Genomic DNA, 14689 nt, shown 5'->3' with positions numbered 1-14689 from the left:
GTAGGAGTTGCAGCAGTAGCAGCAGCATTGGCAGTAGGAGTTGCAGCAGTAGCAGCAGCATTGGCAGTAGGAGTTGCAGCAGCATTGGCTGCAGGAGTAGCAGTAGCTTATTTATCAGGAGGAGTGAGTGGTGTGCGTTGACGGTGAGTGGTGAGTGAGCGGTGAGTGGTGAGTGGTCAGTGAGCGGTGAGTGGTGAGTGAGTGAGTGAGTGGTGAGTGGTGAGTGAGCGGTGAGTGGTGAGTGAGTGAGTGGTGAGTGGTGAGTGAGCGGTGAGTGGTGAGTGAGTGAGTGGTGAGTGAGTGGTGAGTGAGTGGTTAGTGAGTAAGTGGGTGAGTGAGTGGTGATTGAGTGGCGAGTGGTGATAGTGAGTGGTGAGTGAGTGGTGAGTGAGTGAGTGGTGAGTGAGTGAGTGGTGAGTGAGTGGTGAGTGAGTGATGAGTGGTGAGTGGGTGGTGAGTGAGTGGTGAGTAAGCGGTGAGTGAGTGGTGAGTGAGTGAGTGAGTGGTGATGATGAGTGAGTGGTGAGTGAGTGGTGAGTGAGTGAGTAGTGAGTGAGTGAGTGAGTGGTGAGTGAGTAAGTGAGTGGTGAGTGAGTGGTGATAGTGAGTGAGTGGTGAGTGAGTGAGTAGTGAGTGAGTGGTGAGTGAGTGTGCGATAGTGAGTGGTGAGTGAGTGGTGGGTGAGTGGTGAGTGAGTGAGTGAGTGGTGAGTGAGTGGTGATAGTGAGTGAGTGGTGAGTGAGTGAGTAGTGAGTGAGTGGTGAGTGAGTGTGCGATAGTGAGTGGTGAGTGAGTGGTGGGTGAGTGGTGAGTGAGTGAGTGAGTGGTGAGTGAGTGGTGAGTGAGTGGTGAGTGAGTGGTGAGTGAGTGAGTGGTGAGTGAGTGGTGAGTGAGTGGTGAGTGAGTGAGTCAGTGAGTGGTGAGTGAGTGGTGAGTGAGTGAGTGGTGAGTGAGTGGTGAGTGAGTGGTGAGTGAGTGAGTGAGTGGTGAGTGAGTGGTGAGTGAGTGGTGAGTGAGTGAGTGGTGAGTGAGTGGTGAGTGAGTGGTGAGTGAGTGGTGAGAGAGTGAATGAGTCAGTGAGTGGTGAGTGAGTGAGTCAGTGAGTGGTGAGTGAGTGAGTGGTGAGTGAGTGGTGAGTGAGTGGTGAGTGAGTGGTGAGTGCGGCTGCGGTGCAGGGCTACGAGGCGGTGAAGCCGGCTGCTGGCGCCTGCTGCCCCACGTGCACCCCCACGGCGTGCCTCATCCACCTCAACAACGGCTCCAGCACCTGGCTCAAGGTGAGCGACTCACTCACTCACTCACCTGTGACTCACTCACTCACCTGTCACTCACTCACTCACTCACTCACCTGTGCCTCATCCACCTCAACAACGGCTCCAGCACCTGGCTCAAGGTGAGCGACTCACTCACTCACTCACTCACCTGTGACTCACTCACTCACCTGTCACTCACTCACTCACTCACCTGTGCCTCATCCACCTCAACAACGGCTCCAGCACCTGGCTCAAGGTGAGCGACTCACTCACTCACTCACCTGTGACTCACTCACTCACCTGTCACTCACTCACTCACTCACCTGTGCCTCATCCACCTCAACAACGGCTCCAGCACCTGGCTCAAGGTGAGCGACTCACTCACTCACTCACCTGTGACTCACTCACTCACCTGTCACTCACTCACCTGTGCCTCATCCACCTCAACAACGGCTCCAGCACCTGGCTCAAGGTGAGCGACTCACTCACTCACTCACCTGTGACTCACTCACTCACCTGTCACTCACTCACCTGTGCCTCATCCACCTCAACAACGGCTCCAGCACCTGGCTCAAGGTGAGCGACTCACTCACTCACTCACTCACCTGTCACTCACTCACTCGCTCACCTGACTCACTCACTCACTCACTCACCTGTCACTCACTCACTCACTCACTCACTCACTCACTCACTCACCTGTGACTCACTCACTCACCTGTCACTCACTCACCTGTGCCTCATCCACCTTAACAACTGCTCCAGCACCTGGCTCAAGGTGAGCGACTCACTCACTCACTCACCTGTCACTCACTCACTCACTCACCAGTCACTCACTCACTCACCTGTCACTCACTCACTCACTCACGCACTCACTCACCTGTGACTCACTCACTCACCTGTGACTCACTCACTCACCTGTGCCTCATCCACCTCAACAACGGCTCCAGCACCTGGCTCAAGGTGAGCGACTCACTCACTCACCTGTCACTCACTCACTCACCTGTGACTCACTCACTCACCTGTGCCTCATCCACCTCAACAACGGCTCCAGCACCTGGCTCAAGGTGAGCGACTCACTCACTCGCTCACTCACCTGTGACTCACTCACTCACCTGTCACTCACTCACTCACTCACTCACTCACTCACCTGTCACTCACTCACCTGTCACTCACTCACTCACTCACTCACCTGTCACTCACTCACTCACTCACCTGTGACTCACTCACTCGCTCACCTGTGACTCACTCACTAAGCGCGACCTCCCCGTGCACCCCTCCGTGCCCCCCACGTGTCCCCGTGCCACCCTTGACCCCGTCTCCCCCCCGTGCCCCTCCCACATGCTCACCCCCCGTGTCCCCCCCCCCCCCGTGCCCCCCCCCCCCCGTGCCCCCCCCCCCCGTGCCCCCCCCCCCCCGTGCCCCCCCCCCCCGTGCCCCCCCCCCCCAGGTGAACGGCTCCCTCACGGTGGGCTGCGAGACCTTCCAGTGCCGGCTCGTGGAGGGGGGCTCCCTGGGGTGGCAGCGACGCAGCACCGTGTGCCCCCCACTGCAGCGCGACGCCTGCATCGCCCAGGGGGTAACTAGCGGTCGCCGTGGTAACGCGCGGTCGCCGTGGTAACGCGCGGTCGCCGTGGTAACGAGCGGTCGCCGTGGTAATGCGGGGTAACCGACGGAGGTGATGGAAGGGCTTTAGGGGTTAGCGCTTGGTGTGTAATGGTTCTGGGTGGGATTTTAGGGTTGCGGGTTTAGGGTTTAAAGGTGTAAGGTTCGGGGTGGGGTTCGTGGTTATGGGTTTAGGGTTTAAAGGTGTAAGGTTCGGGGTGGGGTTCGTGGTTATGGGTTTAGGGTTTAAAGGTGTAAGGTTCGGGGTGGGGTTCACGGTTATGGGTTTAGGGTTTAAAGGTGTAAGGTTCGGGGTGGGGTTCGTGGTTATGGGTTTAGGGTTTAAAGGTGTAAGGTTCGGGGTGGGGTTCGTGGTTATGGGTTTAGGGTTTAAAGGTGTAAGGTTCGGGGTGGGGTTCGTGGTTATGGGTTTAGGGTTTAAAGGTGTAAGGTTCGGGGTGGGGTTCGTGGTTATGGGTTTAGGGTTTAAAGGTGTAAGGTTCGGGGTGGGGTTCGTGGTTATGGGTTTAGGGTTTAAAGGTGTAAGGTTCGGGGTGGGGTTCACGGTTATGGGTTTAGGGTTTAAAGGTGTAAGGTTCGGGGTGGGGTTCACGGTTATGGGTTTAGGGTTTAAAGGTGTAAGGTTCGGGGTGGGGTTCGTGGTTATGGGTTTAGGGTTTAAAGGTGTAAGGTTCGGGGTGGGGTTCGCGGTTATGGGTTTAGGGTTTAAAGGTGTAAGGTTCGGGGTGGGGTTCGTGGTTATGGGTTTAGGGTTTAAAGGTGTAAGGTTCGGGGTGGGGTTCGCGGTTATGGGTTTAGGGTTTAAAGGTGTAAGGTTCGGGGTGGGGTTCGTGGTTATGGGTTTAGGGTTTAAAGGTGTAAGGTTCGGGGTGGGGTTCGCGGTTATGGGTTTAGGGTTTAAAGGTGTAAGGTTCGGGGTGGGGTTCGTGGTTATGGGTTTAGGGTTTAAAGGTGTAAGGTTCGGGGTGGGGTTCGCGGTTATGGGTTTAGGGTTTAAAGGTGTAAGGTTCGGGGTGGGGTTCGTGGTTATGGGTTTAGGGTTTAAAGGTGTAAGGTTCGGGGTGGGGTTCGCGGTTATGGGTTTAGGGTTTAAAGGTGTAAGGTTCGGGGTGGGGTTCGTGGTTATGGGTTTAGGGTTTAAAGGTGTAAGGTTCGGGGTGGGGTTCGCGGTTATGGGTTTAGGGTTTAAAGGTGTAAGGTTCGGGGTGGGGTTCGTGGTTATGGGTTTAGGGTTTAAAGGTGTAAGGTTCGGGGTGGGGTTCGCGGTTATGGGTTTAGGGTTTAAAGGTGTAAGGTTCGGGGTGGGGTTCGTGGTTATGGGTTTAGGGTTTAAAGGTGTAAGGTTCGGGGTGGGGTTCGCGGTTATGGGTTTAGGGTTTAAAGGTGTAAGGTTCGGGGTGGGGTTCGTGGTTATGGGTTTAGGGTTTAAAGGTGTAAGGTTCGGGGTGGGGTTCGTGGTTATGGGTTTAGGGTTTAAAGGTGTAAGGTTCGGGGTGGGGTTCGCGGTTATGGGTTTAGGGTTTAAAGGTGTAAGGTTGGGGGTGGGGTTCGTGGTTATGGGTTTAGGGTTTAAAGGTGTAAGGTTCGGGGTGGGGTTCGCGGTTATGGGTTTAGGGTTTAAAGGTGTAAGGTTCGGGGTGGGGTTCGTGGTTATGGGTTTAGGGTTTAAAGGTGTAAGGTTCGGGGTGGGGTTCGCGGTTATGGGTTTAGGGTTTAAAGGTGTAAGGTTCGGGGTGGGGTTCGTGGTTATGGGTTTAGGGTTTAAAGGTGTAAGGTTCGGGGTGGGGTTCGCGGTTATGGGTTTAGGGTTTAAAGGTGTAAGGTTCGGGGTGGGGTTCGTGGTTATGGGTTTAGGGTTTAAAGGTGTAAGGTTCGGGGTGGGGTTCGCGGTTATGGGTTTAGGGTTTAAAGGTGTAAGGTTCGGGGTGGGGTTCGTGGTTATGGGTTTAGGGTTTAAAGGTGTAAGGTTCGGGGTGGGGTTCGCGGTTATGGGTTTAGGGTTTAAAGGTGTAAGGTTCGGGGTGGGGTTCGTGGTTATGGGTTTAGGGTTTAAAGGTGTAAGGTTCGGGGTGGGGTTCGCGGTTATGGGTTTAGGGTTTAAAGGTGTAAGGTTCGGGGTGGGGTTCGTGGTTATGGGTTTAGGGTTTAAAGGTGTAAGGTTCGGGGTGGGGTTCGCGGTTATGGGTTTAGGGTTTAAAGGTGTAAGGTTCGGGGTGGGGTTCGTGGTTATGGGTTTAGGGTTTAAAGGTGTAAGGTTCGGGGTGGGGTTCGCGGTTATGGGTTTAGGGTTTAAAGGTGTAAGGTTCGGGGTGGGGTTCGTGGTTATGGGTTTAGGGTTTAAAGGTGTAAGGTTCGGGGTGGGGTTCGCGGTTATGGGTTTAGGGTTTAAAGGTGTAAGGTTCGGGGTGGGGTTCGTGGTTATGGGTTTAGGGTTTAAAGGTGTAAGGTTCGGGGTGGGGTTCGCGGATATGGGTTTAGGGTTTAAAGGTGTAAGGTTCGGGGTGGGGTTCGTGGTTATGGGTTTAGGGTTTAAAGGTGTAAGGTTCGGGGTGGGGTTCGCGGTTATGGGTTTAGGGTTTAAAGGTGTAAGGTTCGGGGTGGGGTTCGTGGTTATGGGTTTAGGGTTTAAAGGTGTAAGGTTCGGGGTGGGGTTCACGGTTATGGGTTTAGGGTTTAAAGGTGTAAGGTTCGGGGTGGGGTTCACGGTTATGGGTTTAGGGTTTAAAGGTGTAAGGTTCGGGGTGGGGTTCACGGTTATGGGTTTAGGGTTTAAAGGTGTAAGGTTCGGGGTGGGGTTCACGGTTATGGGTTTAGGGTTTAAAGGTGTAAGGTTCGGTGTGGGGTTCACAGTTATGGGTTTAGGGTTTAAAGGTTTAAGGTTCGGGGTGAGGTTCACGGTTATGGGCTTAGGGTTTAAAGGTGTAAGGTTCGGGATGAGGTTCACGTTTATGGGTTCAGGGTTTAAAGGTGTAAGGTTCGGGGTGGGGTTCACGGTTATGGGTTTAGGGTTTAAAGGTGTAAGGTTCGGGGTGGGGTTCACGGTTATGGGTTCAGGGTTTAAAGGTGTAAGGTTCGGGGTGGGGTTCACGGTTATGGGTTTAGGGTTTAAAGGTGCAAGGTTCGGGGTGGGGTTCACGGTTATGGGTTTAGGGTTTAAAGGTGTAAGGTTCGGGGTGAGGTTCACGGTTATGGGTTTAGGGTTTAAAGGTGTAAGGTTCGGGGTGGGGTTCACGGTTATGGGTTTAGGGTTTAAAGGTGTAAGGTTCGGGGTGGGGTTCACGGTTATGGGTTTAGGGTTTAAAGGTGTAAGGTTCGGGGTGGGGGTTCACGGTTATGGGTTTAGAGTTTAAAGGTTTAAGGTTCGGGGTGGGGTTCACGGTTATGGGTTTAGGGTTAAAGGTGTAAGGTTCGGGGTGGGGTTCACAGTTATGGGTTTAGGGTTAAAGGTGTAAGGTTCGGGGTGGGGTTCACAGTTATGGGTTTAGGGTTAAAGGTGTAAGGTTCGGGGTGGGGTTCACGGTTATGGGTTTAGGGTTAAAGGTGTAAGGTTCGGGGTGGGGTTCACAGTTATGGGTTTAGGGTTTAAAGGTGTAAGGTTCGGGGTGGGGTTCACGGTTATGGGTTCAGGGTTTAAAGGTGTAAGGTTCGGGGTGGGGTTCGCGGTTATGGGTTTAGGGTTTAAAGGTGTAAGGTTCGGGGTGGGGTTCACGGTTATGGGTTCAGGGTTTAAAGGTGTAAGGTTCGGGGTGGGGTTCACGGTTATGGGTTCAGGGTTTAAAGGTGTAAGGTTCGGGGTGGGGTTCGCGGTTATGGGTTTAGGGTTTAAAGGTGTAAGGTTCGGGGTGGGGTTCACGGTTATGGGTTCAGGGTTTAAAGGTGTAAGGTTCGGGGTGGGGTTCACGGTTATGGGTTCAGGGTTTAAAGGTGTAAGGTTCGGGGTGGGGTTCACAGTTATGGGTTTAGGGTTTAAAGGTGTAAGGTTCGGGGTGGGGTTCACGGTTATGGGTTCAGGGTTTAAAGGTGTAAGGTTCGGGGTGGGGTTCACGGTTATGGGTTTAGGGTTTAAAGGTGTAAGGTTCGGGGTGGGGTTCACGGTTATGGGTTCAGGGTTTAAAGGTGTAAGGTTCGGGGTGGGGTTCACGGTTATGGGTTCAGGGTTTAAAGGTGTAAGGTTCGGGGTGGGGTTCACGGTTATGGGTTCAGGGTTTAAAGGTGTAAGGTTCGGGGTGGGGTTCGCGGTTATGGGTTCAGGGTTTAAAGGTGTAAGGTTCGGGGTGGTGTTCACGGTTATGGGTTCAGGGTTTAAAGGTGTAAGGTTCGGGGTGGGGTTCGCGGTTATGGGTTCAGGGTTTAAAGGTGTAAGGTTCGGGGTGGAGTTCACGGTTATGGGTTTAGGGTTTAAAGGTGTAAGGTTCGGGGTGGGGTTCACGGTTATGGGTTCAGGGTTTAAAGGTGTAAGGTTCGGGGTGGGGTTCACGGTTATGGGTTCAGGGTTTAAAGGTGTAAGGTTCGGGGTGGGGTTCACGGTTATGGGTTCAGGGTTTAAAGGTGTAAGGTTCGGGGTGGGGTTCGCGGTGATGGGTTCAGGGTGTAAAGGTGTAAGGTTCGGGGTGGGGGTTCACGGTTATGGGTTTAGGGTTTAAAGGTGTAAGGTTCGGGGTGGGGTTCGCGGTGATGGGTTTAGGGTTCTGGATTTGGTGTCGAGGCCGTGCCGGCGTGGACGTCATCCGCCCGGCGCTCGTTGCTGTAGCAAGCGTCGATCTTCTCGCACAAACAAAGACAAAGCTCCCCCGTGTAGCCTCAGCAAGGCCGGGACAGCACACGAGGGGGTGGGTGGTCAACGCCACGCCCGGCCGCATTTGTCTCCCCCTAGTCACCATGTTTACTGCACGTGGCATCAGGTACTCACACACACACACACCTCTACACAAAGATCCCCCGTGTAGCCTTAACTGACTATTGGGGCAAGTGCTGTTAGCAGCACCTGTGAAGACCGGCACTGCCTCCACACACACCTCTACACAAAGACAAAGATCACCCATGTAGCCTTAACCGACTGTTGGGGCAAGTGTCTGTTAGCAGCACCTGTGAAGGCCGTCACTGGGACACACAATGGGGGTGGGTGGCCAGCACCACAAGGTACTCGTTTTGAGGCCGAGTCGACCTAGGGGAGGCCCCAGGACCGGACACACACAATCATCACCGGGAATCGAACCTCGGGCTCGCCGGGATCGTCGCGAGGCGCTGCTACGCCGCTACGCCCCGTGACCACGTCACCCTTGTTGTCACCCTTGTTGTCGCCACAGGGGCAGATACAGCAGCTGGAGGGCACGTGCTGTGAGCACTGTAAGTATTCCGCGGGGGGAGACAAAGGCGGCCGGGAGTGGCGTTGACCCCCCGCCGCCGCCCCCTCGCGTGCCGTGCCGGCCTTCGTAGGCGCTGCTGCTGCTCGCTAACGGCACTTGCCCCTACAGCCTGTCAAGGCTACGCGGGGGATCTTAGTCTTTTCGATTTAAAGCTTTCGTGACTGCAGGGATTCATCTTCTTGGTTCTTTCGGTAAAGAACGGTGTGAACGCCGCCTGTTACATCCATACGGGGATAGAGCGTTGCGCCCTCGCACGCACGCTCGGGGTTTCCTCCGCGTGCACCAATTCCGCTCATAAACCGCTCATGAATTGGGCAATAACGCCTTGATAACTAGAGGACCGCAGAGCTTGGCGGACAGCCGGTAGCGACGGCTCCTCACCGCCTCCCCGCTCGTCTCTGATTCCGCATCACGGCGTCGCAGATGTTTATGTGCTGCGGGCGGTGGTCGCTTGTGCAGGCTCCGTGAAGGAGGAGGAGTGCAAGAAGGTGCAGGGGAGGCTGAAGTTCCTGACGATCGGGGACTGCAGCACGCTTGCCCCCACGCCCATCACCTACTGCGAAGTGAGACAACGTCGCCATCACAGTCGTCATCATCGTCGTCGGCATCGTCATCATCGTCGTCGTCGTGATCATTATCGTAGTCATCATTATTGTCGTCATCATCGTCATCATCGTCATCAAAACATTGTTGGGGTCATCATCATCGTCGTCGTCATCGTCGTCATCATCGTCGTTATCATCGTAATTATTATTGTGACCATCGTCATCATCATCATCATCATCGTCGTTATTGTCATCATCGGCATTGTTGGGGTCATCATCATCATCGTCATCGTCATCAGCTGCCGATGACGTTAAGTAACACTGCGGTGACTGCCGCCCACCACCCCCAGGGTCGCTGCTCCACCCAGGCCATCTACTCGGTGCACACGCAGTCGGTGACGGGGGCCTGCCGGTGCTGCGCCGCCGCCAGGACGCGTGCGCGCCCCGTCCAGCTGGCGTGCGCCAACGGCTCGTCCGTGCAGCACGAGGTGCTGGACGCGCTGGAGTGCGCGTGCGAGGAGCGCTCGTGCGGCGAGTGAGAGAACCCCCCCTCCCCCCCCACCCCCCCGTGTCACCCAGCGCCCTCCGCTCGTTAGCGATGATTGCAGCGGTAACGACAGCGATGACGGGCGTGGGGAGTCTACGTCTCCTAGCCGCCGCGGCGAGCGGACAAACGACGCGCGAGGGGAGTCGTGGTGGTATTTGCGCGGCTAACGGGAGTACAAATACCACCGCCGCCGCCACGGTATTTACCAGGGCGGCCTACCGGATTCAAATCGCCAACCTCTATCAACAGCAACGCGCGGCGAACGCGACGCTAAGACGAAACTAAAACGACTAAACGGTGTTTTTTTTTCTCCCATTGTGTGTTTCTGTTACGGTCTGTCCACCCAAATAAACTGCTTGTTGCACGGACAATATTCTAATCGCCCATTATCTAGATTCATTTGGGAAGTTCAACCTCTGTAGGTCCCTCTCTTTCCTGTTTAGACCACGCCCCTTCCTCTTTAGACCACACCCCTTCCTCTTTAGACCACGCCCCTTCCTCTTTAGTCCCCTCTCCTTCCTGTTTAGACCACGCCCCTTCCTTTTTAGACCCCTCCCCTTCCTGTTTAGACCACGCCCCTTCCTCTTTAGACCCATCCCCTTCCTGTCTAGACCACGCCCTTCCTTTGTAGACCACGCCCCTTTCTCTCTAGACCACGCCCCCTCCCCTTTAGACCACGCCCCCTTCCTGATTAGCCCCGCCCCCCTCCCTGCACACGTGGTTGGGCTGCTTTGGGTCGTGGGCAGTATCAGTGCTGGGGGCATTGGAGGTAGTGGTGAGGTGGTGGTACCACAATAACACTCTCTCGTAGAGAATCACTAGGTGAATTATACGTGGGTTTATTTTCTACGGTGTCACTCGTGTACATCATTATTATCATCATCATATATTAAGCTTGTTAACCCAGCAAAGCCTCATTGAGTCTCACGGCTCAAGGATAGTTCATACAGACTTCTGGGGCGATTTGCTGTTAGTGAGCTGTGCATATACTCGCCACGCACACTCACCTACACACAGACACACACAAAGACCCACGAATAGCCCTAACAAGGCTGTTGGGGCAAGCGCTGGTAGCGAGCACCTCACAAGGATGTGAAGGCGCAAGAATGGGTGGTGTGTCCGATGGCTTGCGTGGAAACTCGCGCAGCGAAGACAAAGATACCCCTAACAGCCTTATTACACAAAGATAAAGATGCCCCTGCATTGTCTTAACAGACTGTTGGGGCAAGTGCTGTTAGCGAGTAGCACCTAATGAAGGCCTTGACACACACACACACACATGCACACAGATATCAGCACTAATGCACGCGCCTTATGTATGCATGTAGTCCACGTTTATGAATGAATGTTGTAACGTTGATGCGCTATCGTAATTGAGCAAGGTTTGTGTTTGTATCGGCGTTCAGTAAACGTATCTGCGAAAGTCCCGAGTGTCCTCATCGCTTGGCTCGAGATCGCGTTTTGCTCGCCCTTTGCTTCTAAGATCTGTCGTACGCGTGGCGCGCACACACACACGCACGCGCACACGCACACACGCACGCACGCGCACACACGCACGCACGCACGCGCACACACACACGCACGCGCGCACACACACACGCACGCGCACACACGCACGCACGCGCACACACACACGCACGCGCACACACACACGCACGCGCACACGCACACACGCACGCACGCGCACACACGCACGCACGCGCATGCACGCGCACACACGCACGCGCATGCACGCGCACACACGCACGCATGCACCCGCGGTAGAGCCAAGCTTGTAATTAATCCCCCATTGGAATATCCTTTGCCAGTAGCAAAATATGATAATTGTTTTTTTTTAACCCTTTTATCTGGCAAAAAAACTGACACCTTTTTTTTACAAGGAGTCATGTTTGCATAGACCACAATACCTGCGGTCGGAATGCAAACAAAAACCACAACTCTGATCATGTATGCACTGTCCTTGAAGTTGATTGGTCCACACCCGAGACAGCTTTCCTTAGAGCCTAGTCTCACATGGTGTTGGACCAGATGACGCCAAAAGGCGTACAACTCAGAGACAATGCACCATCAGAGTATGAGAGCTCGGGGTTAAGCATTTACACCATTGTAACCTCCTTTGCCAGTAGCAAAAAATATTTGTTTTTTTTACCCTTTTATCTGGCAACCCGGAGAGGGAAGGGAGGCAGGGACAGAGGTCCTTGAGACGGCACAGGGATGAGCAGCGGGGAGGGATGGGGCAGCGGAGGAAAAGGAAACTCTTAAACACATTTTCCAGGTACGGCCCACTGAGATATACAGGATGTGGCGTTGAATGTACTTGCTGATGACCGGTCCCAGCGGTGTCAGGAGGTTTGTGAAGGATGCTGCTACTGGGCAGTTGGAGGCAGTCGCCTTCCAGCGACAACGGAGGGCGGAGGAGCGACGCTCACAACAACGAGCGGAGCGCGGGGGTGGCTGTGTGTGTACACGTGTATGTGTGCACGTGTTGCACGTGTGTGTGTGTACACGTGTGTGTACACGTGTGTGTGTACACGTGTGTGTGTACACGTGTTGCACGTGTGTGTGTGTGTGTACACGTGTGTGTGCACGTGTGTGTGCACGTGTTGCACGTGTGTGTACACGTGTTGCACGTGTGTGTGTACACGTGTGTGTGTGTACACGTGTTTATGTACACGTGTGCGTGTGTACACGTGTTGCACGTGTGTGTGTGTGTACACGTGTGTGTGTGTACACGTGTGTGTGTGTACACGTGTTTGTGTACACGTGTGCGTGTGTACACGTGTTGCACGTGTGTGCGTGTGTACACGTGTGTGTGTACACGTGTGTGTGTGTGTGTGTGCACGTGTGTGTGTGTACACGTGTGCGTGTGTACACGTGTTGCACGTGTGTGCGTGTGTACACGTGTGTGTGTACACGTGTGTGTGTGTGTGTGTGCACGTGTGTGTGTGTACACGTGTGTGTGTGTACACGTGTTGCACGTGTGTGTGTGTACACGTGTGTGTGTGTGTGTGCACGTGTGTGTGTGTACACGTGTGTGTGTGTACACGTGTTGCACGTGTGTGTGGAGTATCACGAGGGGTGTCACCATGGGCAGCTGTCCCCGTCTCCTGCGTTGCCAAGCTCACCACGGACTCCTCTTCGGGCAACAACAATCAACAAGGGGGGGGGGAAGAGAGAGACTTTTTGACTTTTTAAACAACTTTTATTGCCGCCAGCAGCAGCAACAGCACTGGAGGCGATTTCGATATGAAACACACAAAGTCACCAGCAACACAAATGAAAATAATCGCTACAAATCCACGCGCTGTGGCGCTAAAAGCACCGCGCACAACACGAAAGAAAAGCCACGTGGTGGTGGTGGTTGTGGTGGTGGTTGTGGTGGTGGTTGTGGTGGTTGTGGTTGTGGTGGTGGTTGTGGTGGTGGTGGTTGTGGTGGTGGTTGTGGTGGTGGTTGTGGTGGTGGTGGTTGTGGTGGTGGTTGTGGTGGTGGTTGTGGTGGTGGTGGTTGTGGTAGTGGTTGTGGTGGTGGTGGTTGTGGTGGTGGTTGTGGTGGTGGTTGTGGTGGTTGTGGTGGTGGCGGTCGTGGTGGTGGTTGTGGTGGTGGTTGTGGTGGTGGTTGTTGTGGTGGTTGTGGTGGTGGTGGTTGTGGTGGTAATTGTGGTGGTTGTGGTGGTTGTGGTGGTGGTGGTTGTGGTGGTTGTGGTGGTTGTGGTTGTGGTGGTTGTGGTGTTGGCGGTTGTGGTGGTGGTTGTGGTGGTGGTGGTTGTGGTGGTTGTGGTGGTGGCGGTTGTGGTGGTGGTTGTGGTGGTGGTGGTTGTGGTGGTGGTTGTGGTGGTGGTTGTGGTGGTTGTGGTGGTGGCGGTCGTGGTGGTGGTTGTGGTGGTGGTTGTGGTGGTGGTTGTTGTGGTGGTTGTGGTGGTGGTGGTTGTGGTGGTAATTGTGGTGGTTGTGGTGGTTGTGGTGGTGGTGGTTGTGGTGGTTGTGGTGGTTGTGGTTGTGGTGGTTGTGGTGTTGGCGGTTGTGGTGGTGGTTGTGGTGGTGGTGGTTGTGGTGGTTGTGGTTGTGGTGGTTGTGGTGGTGGCGGTTGTGGTGGTGGTTGTGGTGGTGGTGGTTGTGGTGGTTGTGGTTGTGGTGGTTGTGGTGGTTGTGGTTGTGGTGGTGATGGCGGTTGTGGTGGTTGTGGTGGTGGTGGTTGTGGTGGTTGTGGTGGTTGTGGCGGTAGTGGTGGTAGTGGTGGTGGTGATTGTGGTGGTGGTTGTGGCGGTGGTGGTGGTGGTGGTCATCGCGCACGCCACGGTGACGAGCGAGCGCTTCAGAAGGTGAGCACCACGAGGAGGGTGCCGTCCACGCTGCTGCAGAGAGGGGCTTGTCCGGCTCCCCAGCGTTCGAAGAAGACGCTCCGCACATCACCGCCACGTGTGTGGAGAGAGCTGATCAACATCAACAACATCATCATCAACAAGACGACGAGGAGGAGGAGGGGGGGGGCGAGCGAGAGCCCGGACCGCGCGCTCCACCGCGCACCTGCCGGGCGTGAGCGCTCCGCGTGTGTGCACTGAGGACACAGCTGGGACAAGCTGCTCGCAGATGGGGGGGGCGAGGGGATGGGGGGGGGGTCAAGGTCAAGAGGTTATCGTGGCCGAAGCTACTTTTGTTAAACACGGAGATGTTAACCACCTCGCCTGGTGTACAGGAGGTCGTGGGTTCGATCCTGACGCCTGCTGCTGCTGCTGCTGTATATTTGGAGTTTGCGTGTGTCTCTTTCTCTCATCATCATCATCATCATCACGGTGGCTAGGAAATGTTAACTACCTCGCCTGGTGTACAGAAGGTCGTGGGTTCGATCCCGACCCCTTTGACGATGCCTGCTGCTGTATAATTTGGGTTTGCATCTCTCTCCCATCATCATCATCATCGCGGTGGCTAGGAGATGTAAACTACCTCGCCTGGTGTACAGGAGGTCGTGGGTTCGATCCCGATCCCTTGACGATGCCTGCTGCTGTATAATTTGAGTTTGCATCTCTCTCATCATCATCATCGCGGTGGCTATGAGATGTTAACTACCTCGCCTGATGCACAGGAGGTCGTGGGTTCGATCTCTCTCTCTCTCCTCGTGGCCGTCAGTATTGGGAGACACTGAGTGAGTGAGACACCGAGTGAGTGAGACACTGAGTTAGACACCGAGTGAGTGAGACACCGAGAAAGAGCTACGTGGCCCAAGTGTGCCTTGCCTGCCAAGATAAGAACAACGTTTGAGTTTTGATCGTCTGAATCGTGTGGTTGTTGCCGTCACCGCCGCCGTCACCGCTTTACACCCTCAGCCCGATTCCTTGCACAGAGGATCTCCTTCATCTG

The 14689-nt window shown here is 54.7% G+C and overlaps 1 protein-coding gene across 1 annotated transcript in view; it reads left to right on the top strand.

Moving 5' to 3' along the window:
* LOC144951892 (von Willebrand factor-like) overlaps positions 1–10751 on the top strand; it is an 84353-nt gene extending 73602 nt beyond the window's left edge. Inside the window, 5 exon segments of the mRNA XM_078882238.1 lie at positions 1176–1277; positions 2701–2829; positions 8183–8222; positions 8702–8805; positions 9138–10751. Coding sequence (XP_078738364.1) covers positions 1176–1277; positions 2701–2829; positions 8183–8222; positions 8702–8805; positions 9138–9326 — 564 coding nt within the window. The 3' untranslated portion in view covers positions 9327–10751.
* The last annotated feature ends 3938 nt before the right edge of the window (positions 10752–14689 follow it).

This window comes from Lampetra fluviatilis, chromosome 64 (assembly GCF_964198595.1).
Source record: "Lampetra fluviatilis chromosome 64, kcLamFluv1.1, whole genome shotgun sequence".
NCBI classification, from domain to species: Eukaryota; Metazoa; Chordata; class Hyperoartia; order Petromyzontiformes; family Petromyzontidae; genus Lampetra; species Lampetra fluviatilis.
This window is presented reverse-complemented; position numbering and strand designations above follow the sequence as displayed.